This window comes from Caloenas nicobarica, chromosome Z (assembly GCF_036013445.1).
Source record: "Caloenas nicobarica isolate bCalNic1 chromosome Z, bCalNic1.hap1, whole genome shotgun sequence".
Lineage (NCBI taxonomy): Eukaryota > Metazoa > Chordata > Aves > Columbiformes > Columbidae > Caloenas > Caloenas nicobarica.
Genome location: NC_088284.1, coordinates 5,875,445 through 5,892,040, shown reverse-complemented (window position 1 = coordinate 5,892,040; position 16,596 = coordinate 5,875,445). Strand labels below are relative to the sequence as shown.

General features: G+C 35.5%; 1 protein-coding gene across 3 annotated transcripts in view; it reads left to right on the top strand.

Annotated features, from left to right (window-relative positions):
- Positions 1-16,596, top strand: part of PIK3C3 (phosphatidylinositol 3-kinase catalytic subunit type 3) — a 72,688-nt gene that overhangs the window by 21,496 nt on the left and 34,596 nt on the right. For all 3 annotated transcript variants that reach the window (XM_065656532.1, XM_065656529.1, XM_065656530.1), the window contains 10 exons: positions 840-994; positions 2,183-2,270; positions 3,444-3,511; positions 7,366-7,471; positions 8,305-8,421; positions 9,986-10,117; positions 12,253-12,381; positions 12,683-12,752; positions 13,425-13,489; positions 15,947-16,031. In XM_065656532.1, the coding sequence (XP_065512604.1) occupies positions 840-994; positions 2,183-2,270; positions 3,444-3,511; positions 7,366-7,471; positions 8,305-8,421; positions 9,986-10,117; positions 12,253-12,381; positions 12,683-12,752; positions 13,425-13,489; positions 15,947-16,031 (1,015 nt within the window). The remainder of the gene's footprint in view (positions 1-839; positions 995-2,182; positions 2,271-3,443; positions 3,512-7,365; positions 7,472-8,304; positions 8,422-9,985; positions 10,118-12,252; positions 12,382-12,682; positions 12,753-13,424; positions 13,490-15,946; positions 16,032-16,596) is intronic.

Here is a 16,596-nt window from a genome sequence, read left to right as displayed (position 1 = left end):
ATTGTATACTCATTAGAAGATGAGCTGTGATTTGTGAGTAGAAACCACTTAATACATGCTAATGTTAAATTTTGATTATATATTTTATTTTATTTTGACAGTAAAAAAATACTCAGACTGTATTACCATATCTTGAATCCTTGGATTTAATAGAGTTTAAAATAGGGAGCATAAATACATCGATTTTTTGCATACTCACTTCAATAGCCAAGGTCATGGCTGCTTTGAGTTTAAAAAATATACCCTTTAAAAAAACATTTGAAATAACTAAACGGAGCACATTGAATAATAGAGGGGACAAATTCATTATGAAACAGCAAGTGATTAAAATTCTGTTCTTCATTCTAAAATAGATCAGATATGTGGGCTTTCTTTGGATCCTCAGCTACACAAGTAATGGGGGGGGAAAAAAAATAGTGCGTAAGGGAGGAGAGAATATGAATTTCTGGTAACATGGTCCACATTTTATACTTGAATTTTCTTCTTGGGAACCACAAACTAAAGGGTTTATTTTGTGGATGCTGGAAGTGGGTAGGATAGCTTAACTGAAGAGAACTTTTAAGTGGTAATTTCACTTAAATATTTACTTAATTAGCAATTACTACCTTTGAGTAACAAAAAAGAAGTAGTGTGATAGCTGAGTATCTTTTGGAGTCAAGCTCTCTTCTATACCCGTTTTTCTATTGCATATTGCTTGCTAGGGAGATCTCAATTTCCATTTCTTTATAGGTCACTAAATCCTAAAGTTTTTCTATAGATAAGAATTTTGAAAACATATGGAGTCCTATTCAGCTTTGACTGACTCCCTCAGTTAGTTTTCATTTTTTTTCCTCCTTTAGGATTTGCTGATGTACCTGCTACAGTTAGTCCAGGCATTGAAGTATGAAAATTTTGATGATATAAAGAATGGACTGGAACCTAGCAAGAGAGACAGTCAAGGTTCAATGTCAGAAAGCATGACAACATCTGGAACTAATGGTGCAGAAATAGACAGGTAAGAAGCTTAGATTTCCAGTAGAAAAGCAGAAACATGTAACATTTTAAGCCCTCAAATTATTTCTCCTTTTTAAGGACCGTTGTATATTCAACATCGTATTTTATAACTTGAAGTGGTGACATAAAAAATTAATCCCCATGATGTCACAGAATATGTTTCCTGAGTATAGGTAGTTTACAGAGCACACGTTCTTAATCTCGAAGTTAAGGTCTTTGACCTTACTGCATGAAAGGAAGCCAACTTCTGAAGAGCAGGAAAAACACTGGCATTGTTCTGAACTTGCATAAGTTAGGATGTCTTCAATTACGTAGTTGTATGAGGCTCTGCTTCAATTAGTGTGAAATGGAAAGAAATTTCTTCCTGCTGCTGCAAAGAAGGTGTAGGGAGAGTCCTGTGAATGTAAAGGAGCTGGGGGAGCTCACTTTTTGTTCTTGCAGGAATTCAAAAGAAAGGCTGAAATATCTGATTAACGTGGTATTAAGCATGCTGCAAACTAGCTTGGTTAAACAAAGTCCGCTGTGTATATTTAATAAAAATTTCCAGGATTTTTAGTCTTAAGCCTCAGTGTCTAATCACTTGTGTCACTAGGGTGTATTACAAATATTCTGCCTTTCATTGATCTTGCTGCTAAGCTGTAGAGTGGGTGTCCTGGGATGTATGGTGTGTTTTGAGGCTGCAATGACAGTTAGATATTAGTAGAGCTGTTTGATTACTTCCTTTCAGGTAAATTTACTGTCTGACAGTTTTTCCTTGCAAGCATTGGATTTACCTGCTCTGTTATGTGTAACTGCATTCCAGAGACAAGTGTTTACAGGTGGTGTGTGTTAGCAATTTCATCTTAAGAACATTTAAAAAAACCTTATCCTGAAAATGCAGATTTGCTAAATTCCCATCTATGCTTATTTTTTATGGAAGATGAAACAAAATGCAAAGTTTGATGTAAGTGAATGTCCTTTGCAGCAATAAATTGTGTAGCTATCCAGGCACAGACTTTTTCCATTTCCAGGAACTGCAGCTATCAAAGGTGCAGTTCATGCAGTTTGTTCTGAAACAGGAATGAGATACTATCTATAAACATACTTCTTGTCCAGTTTTCTGAATTTATTATGCTGTGAAAGTGAAATGCATTGCTATTACCATGCAAGAAGTTTGACTCATGCCAGTTACATGCTTTCCTTTATGTAGTTCCCAGATAATGAGTCCTATTCCACCTGTTTCCTCTCCACCTCTTACTTCAAAGACAAAGGAGCTTGCAGACAGTGAAAACCTTGATGTAAGTCAAATGCTTTGCCTTATATTATACTTGAGGCTTTTTAGTGACTTAGTACTGTTTTTAGTTTATGTTTGTGGGTATTTGAATCTTTCTACTATGTCTTGCTGAATACTTAAAGTACTCAAAGAATATAAATACAAACTAAATGTGAAGAAAATAGCAATAGGCCATCTATTTATGTACTTGGTCACACTATCCAAAATTGAGGGACTGGGCCTTGAATTCTTCATAAAATTGCTCTCCTTTCAGATAAAATTACTGCAAAGGCTATTGCATGCTGATTAGATACTGACAGTTGCATGTTTGTGAGGTGTTTTAAAGCAGATTTGTAAATGGAAAACAGTTATCCAAATGTTTTGACCTCTGAAGTCTCTTATTCCTGTAACCATATTCATTGGCAGGGGTGTCATCCTTTTGTACCTAAGTGAGACTGTTTGTTGATTTACATCTGCCAAAGTTTATACTCTATACCACAAGTAGAAGAGTGATAAAAATGGGACTGAAGGAAGGGAAAGATAAAAGACAGTTTGAGGGAATCTGATTTTAATCTGGTTTGCAGTTAATTAATCTTTGAACTAAAGATCCATTCCCTATTGCAAATCTTCCTTTTTCAGTCTTAGTACTGCGTAGAAAATAAGCCTCAAATCAAGCATATCAGTAAAGATGCACATATTTCTAATGTTAGTTGGAATATTAAACCTTGAAAAAGCAACTAAATACTGTGTATCCTCTACAGATTTGTTCTTTATGTCAAAATGTAGAACATCTTAATGAGCCTTAGATTTGGAGGCAAAACAGGGTAGCAAATCTCTTTCGAGGCTGAATCTTACAGCATGGGAGAATTGCATAGGAGGAAAGAGTAATATATTATAAATAGAAACTTTACATTAAATATTTATTGTTGGAGAACATAATGTACTTCTGACATGTTTGTAAATATATTACTGTAGTACCAGACCTGTTTTTACTTGTGGTGTTTTTGTTGAATTTGTTTGGAGTAATGTTAAAACTTAAATGATTTAAATATTAGGCTAGGTTGGATTCAGCTTTTAGAAGGGAATATATCTTTTGAAACTCCCTGCAATTATTTGGGGCTTTTCCATAACTTTGTCTCTCTCTAAAGGGCTCAGACTTCTTTATAACTTAATTTTGCTCTTCTTAAATCCCTTCCAGCAAGACCTTTGCACTTTCTTGATATCACGAGCATGCAAAAATTCCACATTGGCAAACTACTTATACTGGTATGTTAGAAACTCTTTATTCATACTGTATCAATGTCTAATTGAAATCAAAGCTATAATGCCCAGAAGGATGCACAGCAAAAGATGAGTTGTCTTGAGAACTTGAGAATCTCAGTTTCTGTCAGGAATAACTGGTAAATTTAAAAGAACGTGCGTTTTAACAGAACGATTAGTAAAAGAAGGGTTCTGGTTTTTAAAATGCACAAATGTGCTTTACTGTTAGACAAAGGAAGGTGATTTGTAAGGCATTAAGTACTCAGGGTTAAAAAGAAAAAAATAAAAGCGTAACTACACTTAATAAGTTGTCATTCAATTTGTTTATGGTGGTGTGGGAAGGAGATGGAGTTAATCTTCTGCTCTGCTTTTCTGTTTGCTTTGTGTTTATACTTTCTGATAGCGTTAGCTAGAATATTAAGGTTATGCACTTCAGTATGTAGTCAGGTGTGTACTTTGTGAAGGTTTGTAAAGCACCAGTTTTTTGTAATAACCTTATTGATTTTTAGATTCCATTTGTGACTGTATTATAAGCATAAACAAAATATCATTGCAGATGTGTGCTTTCTTAAGGGGGGAACTTAGTTGTGTATAGTTCATCTAGATAGTTGAGAGGTAAGGTTTCTCTGCTAAGGATCTTGTCTTACCTCAGTGGTTTAGGAATTAAATTAGGTGCCTAAACTAGTCTTCTGCATGCCTTCTGAGTGAGCATTTGCAGTTAGAATTATCTCATTTGAAGAAAGCTGAGATGAGTAGAGCTGTACCCTTGTGAAAGTGTACGTGTATATGTATGTTCATATACACAACACATACAGCTATTTCCTTGTATATACGCATGTATTTTAAAATAGAGAGCTTAGATGCCTTTTACATGGCTAAACTGAAATCAAATAATTCTAATTTGTATCCTTTGTAGATGTATCTAATAATTAAAAATACTAATGCACATTATCATATGTTAATGTGCTATGAATATTAACCACAAGCTGTGAATTAGGAACAGTGAGGTATGTGATGTAAACCTACCAATCTGTTCTTATAAAATTCTTATAAGAATTCTAACCTATCCTAAGAGTGATTCCTTTTGTAAATGTCTTTTTAAGTTGTATTATTTCGTTTTTCAGTAGCTTGAATTTAAAATATATAAGTGCATGACTTAACTACAGTTCCTTAGTGTGCATACTTTTATTTTGGTGGCCAAAGATATTTAGCTTCAGAAAAAAGTGCTATTGAATTTAAATGATTAAAATAATTGCAAGCCTAAGTGGTGTGAGTAGAAGCCAAATGCTTGACCTAATCAAATATTCTTCATTTAAGATAAGTGTTTAGTAGGTTAGCTTATTTCTATCACATTGATAGAAACTGTGCACATTTTGGCAACATGTCAGACATTCATTCAGTCCACAGAAAGTTCAAACATCCAGAACTGTGAAGTTTTTGTCTTAGAACTAAAAAAATAAAACACACCCAAACAAACAAACCAACAACGGCAAAAACCCAACAACAAACAAAACAAAAAAACACCAAACAAAACACCAGTCACTTTATTCTTTGTTTCCTTTCCAGACATCTCAATTTCGCAGTGACAAAAAACAAATGTTGCAGCCACTGTTTGAGATGACGTAGCCATAAATCCCTTGGCTGCTGATCAGTTACTTGTTTCAAGTATCCAGACACAGCATGCACCTAAAATAATCAATGGAAAAAGTACAATAACCCTTGAAAAATCAAGCCTCCCTGCTCAGTTACTTGTCATTGTAAAGCTGCCCTATCCTTCAACAGCGGCTACAGAAGTCAGTGCTACTGATTTCTTTTTTTTTTTTTCTGTCTCCAGATATGTGAGACGCCTATCCAAGTATGAAACATTACTCTTACTTCTTGTTTCAAGATAGCTTTGAGAAACTGTCTAGGGCTTTTTAACAAATGAAGATGAAAATGGCACATTTCAGTTCATTACTTCCTGTTTTCCTTGAAGTTTTGGTACACAGACTTTGTAAATATGGGCTTATTTTCATACACATATTACTGCAATCTAATTTTGTGATTTTAGTGAGGAAACAGTGTAGAACAATACATTAGCAAAGTTCTAGAAGTAATCTCTAGGCATAGATTTCATTGACATAATATTCACGGAATATGTTACATATACCTTATTTTCAAGTATTTAATATATTGTGTTTTTTATAAATAAGGCTGGTCAAATCTGGTCAGCTGTAAATGACAGACCTCTAATCTTGTCCTGTAATCATTCAGTTGCAAAGAGATTCTGCACAAGTGCATAAAGAAAGGGTAACTCTGGCTGTCAAAGTCCAAGCATGTTTGTTGGCTGAGGCCAGTTGTCTGAGGTTCAACAAGGCCAAGTGCCGGGTCTTGCACTTGGGTCACACGAACCCCATGAACGCTGCAGGCTCAGGGAAGAGCGGCTGGAAAGTGCCTGAGGGAAAAGGACCTGGGGGTGTTGATTGACAGCAGCTGAATATGAGCCAGCAGTTGCCCAGGTGGCCACCAGCATCCTGGCTTGTATCAGGAACAGTGTGGCCAGCAGGACCAGGGCAGTGATTGTGCCACTGTGCTCAGCACTGGTGGGGCCGCACCTCGAATCCTGTGTTCAGTTTTGGGCCCCTCACTACAAGAGAGACATTGAGGTTGTGGAGTGAGTTCAGGGAAGGGCAGTGGAGCTGGTGAGTGGTCTGGAGCAGAAGTCTGATGAGGAGCGGTTGAGGGAAGTGGGGCTGTTCAGCCTTGAGAACAGGAGGCTGAGGAGAGATCTTATCACTGTCTACAACTACCTGAAAGGAGGTTGTAGCATGGAGGGGGTTGGTCTCTTCTCCCAAGGGTTGGTCTCTTCTCCCAAGTAGCAAGTGATAGGAGAAGAGCAAATGGCCTCAAGTTGTGCCAGAGGAGGTTTAGATTGGATATTAGAAAAAAATTCTTCACGGAAATGGTTGTCAGGCATGGGAACAGACTGCCCAGGAAAGTGGAGTCACCATCCCTGGAGGTGTTTAAAAGATGTATAGGTGAGATTCCTAGCAACATGGTTTAGTGCCAGAGTTAGGTTATGTTTGAACATGATGATTTTGAGAGTCTACTCCAACCAAAGTTACTCTGTGATTCTATAATGTATGGAGTCACTTTTTAATTCAAATGCACTGGTAGAAAATCAATTTACGTGCTAATTTCTTCCTTTTTTTAATAGTGGGCTATATTTTTTATTGGGTAATACTAGGAGATATATTTGTCAACAGAAAGAAGACCTGTGCAAAGCTTTTTGCTTGTCAGTGCTGTGAATAGAAATAAGCACAAAAGCTTTCCAAACAACTGCTTAAGTTAAATTTGCAGTTTAACTGTTACAAATTTTACTGGTTAAGTCTTTTAGAAATAAAAACTTATTTTGGAATATAGGCTTTGCAGAGCTGCTTCAGGACCAATACTGTCTCTTCCACTATTTCCGATGGTAAAATAGGGAACAGGTAGGTTGAGATTCTTCTTGTTTTTGCAGATACACTTGAATAGCAAGTTTGCAGCCACTATGTTATGTAGAGGGTAATAGCACAGTGGAATGCCCACTCCTCCCACGTGTACTCCGTGGTTGGAGTGTTCGTATGATTTGGACTTCTGAGTTGTCCTGTTAGAGTGATGCTACTTCTCTGTAAGTGAAAAATCTCAAAAACTTTCATAGACTCTCCTGGTCCAAGTGGGAATTTGACTATGCAGTTTTGAAGAGTTCACCTGTTGGTTGATATCTCATTTAAAGATCAACTTTATTTTTAGTTCCAGGCCTATAATACAGGGCTGCTGTATTTCACTCAAATTGTATAGCACCAGAGAACAGCATAACTTGATTTGTTTTTATGCTGCAGGTATGTAATAGTGGAGTGTGAAGACCAAGACACTCAGCAGAGGGACCCAAAGACTCACGAAATGTACTTAAATGTGATGAGAAGATTTAGTCAAGCTTTGCTTAAGGTAATGCCTTTGTGTAAGAAAATACTTAGTGGTTTGGGATAGTCATGCTTTAAATAGGCACAAGTGTCTAGAAGGAGGACAATTTTTCATGTCATCTATATTGAAATTTCACAAAAAGCTTCCGCTTTTTCTTGAATTTTGACTTTGTGGCAAACGAAATAAACTACTGAAAAAGAAAAGAAAAACAATTATTGAACTTTTTCCTCTGATTTATTGCTTGTTCCTGTTACTAAAATGCTGTTTCTAAAATCCTCTGCTTTGTTTAATCTATCTGTTTTATTTACTATTTCTTTTTTGGAAGCATTTGTCCAAATTGAGACAAGAGACCTATCTTTTGAATTCACAGACAGTGTTGTTCTGTGTATCAGCAGCAGAGGGTGCTGAAGTAGCGAGGAAAAAAAGCAAAAGCAACTGTAAAAACATTTGTGACTCACCATCTATAATTTATAGCAGATGCACAACCTTTCTTGATTTAGTGTATATCATATTTCTTATTAATTCCCATTTTAGGGATGTTACTCAAATCTGCTCGTAACGCTTTGTAAGAATATGCCATGTGCTTATCGTTACTAACTTACTTTGACTGTGTGTATAGATTTGTCACACATGACTGTTCACCACTGAAATTGTTGATGCAAATTGAAGTGCACTGGTAGTTCAGATAATTGATGGCCAGCTACAGTGATTCTGATTTTCTTTTACAGAAAATACCTTTTGAGTCGACAGGAAATTGATTGTTATTCGCTTACCTCTTATAAGCCTAAGGGTCTAAGAATAAAAGATAAAATAATTACAGAACAAAGAACTAATTTTGTTTCTTTTAATTCACTTAGGGTGATAAGTCTGTCAGAGTTATGCGCTCATTGTTGGCAGCCCAACAGACGTTTGTAGATCGGCTGGTTCATGTAATGAAAGCAGTGCAGCGTGAAAGTGGTAATCGTAAGAAAAAGGTAACTAAGGGATTGGAAAATTTATCTCTGGCTAGAATTTGACAATAAGAATGTTAGCTTTTCACTAAAAATTCTTAGCACTGAGATATAGAACAGATGTCCATCTGTCCTGTAATAATTTTAGCTAACTTTAAACAAACTTTGGAGAGGTTTAGTTCCAAAGTGTTTTGAAAGTTTGTAGATGAAAACCAGAAGAGGGCCTTGAGAAAATCTTGGGATATTTTGGCAAAAGGAAGATAGGAGAATAGTTGAATAGTTGATGATCTAACACTGAATTAAGTTGCAGGGGATATAGGAAGGGAGCAGATGTGGTGTGAGAATTATGTCAGGATAGATAGTAAAATTCAACCATCAGCAAGATTTCATGTGTTCCAAGAGCAACAAAACTATTCTTTTATAAGGTGTGTGTTTAGCAGAACTTTGCCTTCTGTTGCATCTTGACAAAAAATATTTCTGTCATGTGGATTTTAAGAACCTTTGCCCTTCTTAGTTAGATACCTTAAGGGAACTTGAAGTATTGGGAAGAAGCAAGAATGCCAAAGGATTTTCTCTTCATGTAGTTCCTTTTTGCACTGACACACACCAGTATTTTTAAACATGGATTTTTCAGTCTAAGAATTTTTGTCACCTTCTTTCTTTAAATCTGTAGGGTATATTTGTACAGGAAAATGAAATACTTGAGCATAGCATCATTTTTATTAATTGTTGTGAATGTTCTGCATATTGGTAATAAAGGTGTAATCACTAAAAGAGGAGGAGAATTTTTCAATTGATAAAAATGTAATTCCTGCTTGTGCAATACATTGATAGCATTCTGTCAAATGTTCTTTTATAATTGTCAGGATATTTCTGTAAAGCTAAGAAAAACATGGCTTTGATTTTTGCATTAAAATCTAGCTAGCGACATTTAACCACTAGAAGGATTCCTAACAGTAGCAGTCTACCTTGCTATGTCTCTGTTTATACTTGTTATATTCAGTAGGGGTAAAGACTACAAACTTTTATGTATTTGACCTTTATTATGCAGGACACCAAGTGTAAGTAGTGGAAAATCAACTAGTATTGTATTTCTAGTAATTACAGATGTAGGAATGTAGAGCAAGCCCTGAAAAGAGATTTATGCAACCTGTTGCAGTTTAGTTCATTGGTGGTAGGGGACCTCCTTGAGTTCAGGGCTTCAAAGGATCAGACCTAAGGATTTGAATCAAGTTTCTGAAACAGAACTATCATTCCATACTGGTATGGAAAACAAATCATCCTGCTACTTGCATAGGCAATTTAGAAATAAATTTTTGTAAGACTGTTATATCTGGAACTTATAAAATCACTTTACTAGATGGAGTGTCTGCTTCCTTATTGAGATTACTACAAATAGAGAATTTTTATTTCACTGGATTTCAAGAGTGAAACCTTGATTCTTTGGAAGAGTAAATAATTTAGTAAATCAGATATTTATTAGTGTATCCTTTGTTAAAGCACTCTTTAACTGTTCATATACACCTAGTATGTGTTTTATGGTTTGTTTGGGTCTTTTTAACACTATTTGATTCTTTTATTCTTTTAGAATGAGAGGCTTCAGGCTTTGTTAGCAGATAATGAAAAGATGAATTTAGCAGATATGGAACTTATTCCACTTCCTCTCGAACCTCAGGTGAAAATTAAAGGGATAATCCCTGAAAAAGCCACACTCTTCAAGGTAAACGAGATGTTCTGAATAGCCGAAATACAATCAACTCTTAAAAGCACTAAGCTCTTAATGTGCAAACTTCAAAGCAGCTTTTATAAGGCTGATGTAGTTTATAAAGTTTCTGAAGTCCTTAGGCTGAAGTTATACTTCCTAGTTCAGAATTTCTCTGAACCTTAGGTATATTGTGTTCAACAGGAATACCTCTTATGATCAGAATCATACAAATCAGGTCAGGTACGTTGCATATCATCTAGATGTATGCTAGATGTATTCCATTGCAAAATAAAACTGTTAAATTGTTAAGAGACTGGAAAGAAATAAGGTGGTCCATTTCATTCTGTTGCAGTGGGTTGACAGGAAGATCCTGTATTCTTGAGGTTGGTTACTCCTTAAACAAAACTGTAGCAGTTGCTTGTGATCGTATGGCCATTCACTAAAGAGTCAGTATGGTGTTGAAAGGGCTGGCGTTATTGTAAATTATTGCCTGTGTCCAGTGATGTGGGACCTCTTTATAAATTTACTTTCAACTTGTATAGGTGACTGTGATCTAATTTTAAGATGACCAAAATGTGCTTTGCCAGTCGGGCCTGTGCCCAGGAGGTGTTCTCTGTCAGTTAAAAAATATTGAAGTTGCTGTGGCTACCAGTATTAATCCATAGTCTCTACTCCATCATAAAATTATTATGCCTGTAGTTTCTTAAAATAAGAGGTGGCCATTTTTCCGTAGTTTTCTGCCATCTCATCCCTTAGTTTCCCTATCTTTGCCTTGCTTCGTTATGTACCAGTGAGTATTTTTGAAGAGTACGGTTCCATTCCATGGTCTTGCACCTCAGATTGGAGGCAACATTGGAAAGATCTTGTCGTGAAAACAAGGTTTTGCAAACCTGAACCACCTTTTAGCATGCGTATGATTGAAGGGTCAGAGGAAGTATGTTGACAAAAAGACTGCTGGTACGGCAACTGAGTATTTCCTGTCAAGAATAATAGCTTAAGTTGACCAGGACAAACTCCAATCAGTCTTCTCCATGTTGGTCATCTGTGTCAATGTAGAAAATTTAGGATGAAGAATATGAAATGTAATTTGTTTCAAAGTCGTAGATGGTTTTGATTCTCCTGATTCTGAAAGGGTACAGATTTCCGTTTAATGTCTCCTCTGTACCGTGGGATAAATAACAAACAAACGTAAAAAGGGAAGAATGACTAATTTTGGTGCTCTTGGCCATTATATAGCAGCTTTTGTAGAACTATTTAAAGAATTGTTTTTCCTTTATTTAATAAAACTTAATAATTTTGAAACATTCAGTGCGTATGAAAATCTAATGTAACTACTCAAATATTAAAGTCTGTATTCTTTTTTGTTTGGTTGGTTTTGAGACAAGTGACTAGGTCAGTTGCAATAAATGGAATCATTCATGTAGGTAATTGATCCCCTTCAACCCCTTTTATGCAGAGAAATTGCAAACAATTAAATTGACTTTCTCAAACAACAATGTAAGAAGACATTTTTGCTTTTACTAAATAGATTAAGGAAACAATTAATTGTTTAAGATGTCTTGCCCCTAGCATTTCTTTGATGTTTATCCTATAATTGTGTCTCTTTTTGATCCGGTCAGTTTGAATTTGTTTTATTGTGACCTTTTGCATAGTGCTTCTATGTTGATTGGAATTACATGCGTACAAACAAAATTTGAATCATTCTGTCCTTTCCTCTGCAGCTGCTGGGGGAGGGGAAATGGGGAGGGAAATGTATCCTTCACACTCCTTGCTAAAAAAGGAAAGCCTTAAGGTGTTTCTTTTTAAGAAACATGCACTTTTGGTAGAAGAAATTGTATGTTCGAATTGTTGAGTCCTAGACAGTGAGTAACTGCTTTTATAAGCTTTAGAATGGCTTCTATTCGACCAAACTTCAGGAACGTGAGAAGAGTTCTGGTGCTTGCTGCCATACTGTTGCTATTCAAACGGGCCTATCCTAAACCTTTTTGCAACCAAATTTGATACTCGAATGCTGTGACCTGTTACTTGCTTAATTCACACAGGTTTCCAATGCAGTAAACAAGGATTAGTATTTTAGAACTCCCCTGTAGCAACATGTTAATATGAAAATTGCTGTCAACCAGTTTAGTATAAGAATTTTCCTTTTCCAGAGTGCCTTAATGCCTGCCCAGCTATTTTTCAAGACAGAAGATGGAGGCAAATATCCTGTAATTTTTAAGCATGGTGATGATTTACGTCAAGATCAACTTATTCTTCAGATTATTTCACTAATGGATAAGGTGAGAATTATTATTTCACACCCTTGTCCTTCTGTGTTTTGGTTTTCCTTGTTGAGAGCAAGACTGTAGAAAACTGTTAATGCAGCTTATGTTGGTAATACACTCCAGGGTTCTCAAATCTTAGTTGCCTGTTTTCTTTTCTTTGTACGCAGGCAATGACCTTGTGTATACTTAAAGGTAAATAAATAAACTGGCAAACAAGTTTCAATCATTAGTGATTTCAATGAAGAACAGTGAAGATCAGTGTCCAATACACATTCCGTTTAGAAATAGAACCTGTCTTTTTTTTTTTTTCTTCCAGCTGTTAAGAAAGGAGAATTTGGATTTGAAGCTGACGCCCTATAAAGTTCTGGCAACTAGTACAAAACATGGTATGAATACTTTTCTTTCGGGAAAAATACAGTATTAGGAGGAATCTTCTTCTGTTCATAGACTGTTACAACACACTATTTTCCTGATAGATGTTTTGCTAGTACAGCATTCTAAAAAGGGGCTCAAATGTTTATGAAAATCTTGTTGCAATATAAGTCGTGGAGGTGAACAACCTGAGTGACCACAGTATTCTGTAGGTGACTCAAGTATCTTCATAAAAGAAGCCCAACCTGGATTTAGGAGTATGTGACAATCAGTATTGTTAATTTTGCTGCTAGCTTGTTATGTGATCTCAGACAAAGAACTTACGATACTCCTATTTATAGATCTTTGTGTGAAATGAAGGACGGAAAAAAGGGAGAAACAAAATCAAACTTGGCTATGCTTTTAGATACCTTCTGGATAAATATTTAGAAAGCTATTGATTCATCTTTCTCTTCTCATGAAAACTTGGAACTATAGACCTTTTGTAAGCTGATTTGGCGTTAATGACCAGTTATTTTCAAAGTACTGAAGGCAGAAAATTGGGACAAAACATGTCCCAAAGCATGTCACAATGAGAAGCAGTTGTATGGAAGTATGTATTAGTGTTGTCCTTTAATAAGCATGCATCACAGAGTATCTTGAAAGTTCTGCGCATTGGAGACTCTTTTGATTGTTTTCTGTCACAGGCTTCATGCAGTTTATTCAGTCAGTACCAGTTGCAGAAGTTCTTGCTACTGAGGAAAGTATACAGGTATGTGGTGAGGGGATTTTTAAGTCATCTTCTGACTGAACAGTTTAAATTGTAAGCTTAGATCTCACACAAAAGTCTTTAGTCTCTCAAATGATTTTTTGTATCTGTTGTTAGAAGACAACTTATGGCTTGAAACATGAGAGTATTTACAGCAGAAGTTTTGCTTTAAAACAATATACTTAAATTACAACATGAGTATCTCATGTCTTAAAAGAAATACTGTTTAAATAGTTAAAGCGTACTTTAGTTGTGATACAGAAGTGTTCAGGCTTTGCTGTAATGATGAGTGGTAGACGCATGACACTTTTCTGTGGTTTTGTTTTAAAGTGTTTCTGTTATTCACCCAGTACTTTTGGCTTAATACCTCAAAGTATGTTTAAATGATTTTTTGAGGGAACAACTAAATAGTTCACTCATATAATTTCTGAAGTCTGTTTCCCTGCTACAGTGGATGTATCGATACGGTGTGATTTCATCTATTTATTTATATATACATTTTTTTTTCTCAGCAAACTTTCTGTAACTGTCATGGAATTGAGTAGGAATACATAACTGAACAGTGGCACACAAAATTCATACTAATTTCAAGCACTGCACACAGGCGAGGTAGCAGAACTCAGCTGGTTGAGATAAATATAGTTACATAAAAACATACCAAATTGCTATGTGAGAGATGTAGCTAATACATTTTTTTTAATGAAAACACAGCATGTTCATGGTGGATTCAAATTGTCACAGTACCTTTTTTCCCTTTTTTTTGTAGTTGATATTGAAGTTTGCATTTGTTCATAGCTCAGTAACTGGGAGCCAAGCAAATGGCTGACACCTAGTATAAACTACATATATTAAAAATATGGAGATTAAAAAATACTTATCATTTGCCATTATAATTTACTTAACAAATATGCATGTGAATTGCTTATAATTTCTAAAAAAAAAGTTTATCATTAATCAGACAGTGACCAGTGTAGAGTTGCCTATGTTTTTTTGAACTTTCCATTTCATAAAGATTGTGATCAGCTACATCTACACATTCAATAGTTGTACAGTTTATGGAGTGTTTTATTGGCAATGCTTTGTAGTCTTGGAAATGTACTTCATATTCTAGTAATTTTGCAATTACTTATAACATCATATTACAATCTAAAATACGTGGCCCACTGTTTTAGTTGCTGTGCAGATGTAAGGAGCCATTCTCCCTCTGAAGAATTGCTAATCTAAATAGACAAGATGCCAAAAGAATATGATTTAAGATTACTTCACAGATCAATGGCAAAATACATTATAGAGCCCAAACTTAATATGCCAAAGCATGAAAAAAAATAGATGGGCGTTGTAGGCTAAGGAAGTAAAACCTAAATGAACACTTTTAGGTGTTGTGAAAGTTTCATTTTTTCTTTCTGTTCCTTTTGGGTGTCACAGCTGTTTTAATAAAGTTGGGCACTGTATATAAAGATTTTTAAATGCTTCACTTCTGAACAGATTTAAAGCAACTAATCTCACACTGGCTGATAATGCAGATCTGCAGGACAGGAAAGGTGTTTTGATGTTTGAGTGTTACTTACCTTCTACCAACAGTCTTGAAAATACAGTTCATAGTTCGGGGTTTTTTTTTTTTACATACTTCATGGAAAATTTTTGAGCACTGAAAGTAGCTGTCTAGTACCCTGTTAACCTCTTAAAAATTTCCGTCCACAATTCACTTACATATTTCATTTACCAAAATCTTTCTACTCTGTCAGCTTTTCAAACATATCTTTACTCACAGAGGAACAAGGCCTTTAGAGATAATTAAAGCTGTCTCCAAGCCTTAAAATTCTGATACATGTTACAACAGGACAGCTTTTTAAGTGAAACTTTCTTAAATAGCCTTCAGGTACCTTCATTCAGTACCTTCTTCTCTTTTTAAGATTCCTTTCGCTTTTTTATTATGATCGTAGTCACTTATATGCCATCCAGATGCCTACAAAGCTCTTCTTAACAGTGTTGCTAAGTTTTATGTTTGCTTAGTGGCAGAAACTTGTGCTTAGGCCTGGAAAACCTTCTAAGAGCGTATGTCCCAAATGTAGTTATCAATCTGGACTGTTAGTCCTGTATTAGTATTTGTTGACCTGGCCTAATGAGTTTCCTGTGGAAGTATTTTCACTCATTAGTTAGTAACTTCTCAATGCATTGTTAATTTTCTGAAGTTGTTAATAAAGAAAACTTCTTTTCATTTTCAACTTGAAATCTGTTCCTCTTGAGTATGAGAATGTGATCAGGACAGAAAATAAATAAAGCAATATAACAGTGAATTAGATCTTACTGGAGTTTTTGGGAGTGGTTGTTAGTGTAACAGATTGTAATAACAGCCATTTGTGGTCTTGACTTAAATCTTTTTTTTTTTTTCTACCAGTTCTAAAGATCCTAGTTCAGATCATGTAGAATAACTAAATATGTTGTTGACTTCCCCTGCAGAACTTCTTCAGAAAACATGCACCTAGTGAGACTGGTCCTCATGGAATAAGTGCAGAGGTAATGGACACGTACGTTAAGAGCTGTGGTAAGTTACAGTCCTGCAACTTAATATCTGAAGTATAAAGCACAAGGTAGATGAGGTATTAATGTGTATCTGTTCAGATGACTGCAGATGGAGAACTCTGCATGTACTTGCTGTCAGATTCCCTGTGAAAAGAATAGTTTTGAGTCTGCCATGTGATACACAATTCCTCTCCTCAGCCCTCCTCCTCTCTCCTTAAATACTCCTTGCTTTCTAGCAATAACCTTACCTCTGCCTCTCCACATCGTGAGTTAGGGTCTATAATTCAGGGAGATGTAAAGCATTTATACAGTAATAAATCATCTGGATTTGAGGTAGAAAATTTTAATTTGCTTTTAAAACATTCAACTTCTTGCTCCATTTGGATGACAAGAAAAAGTGGTATTTCTTGTTCAGTAAACAGATGGCAATCTTAAAATGTCACATTTGCTATCTATTAAATTAAAAGCAACTTTATTCTATTTAAAACAAAAGTAATTCAGTTGTTGCTCCACAGTATCTTCTGTTTTCCCCTTGTCTTTCTGATCCACAGTCTTTAGAACTGCTTCAAACTGTTCTGGTTAGTGGG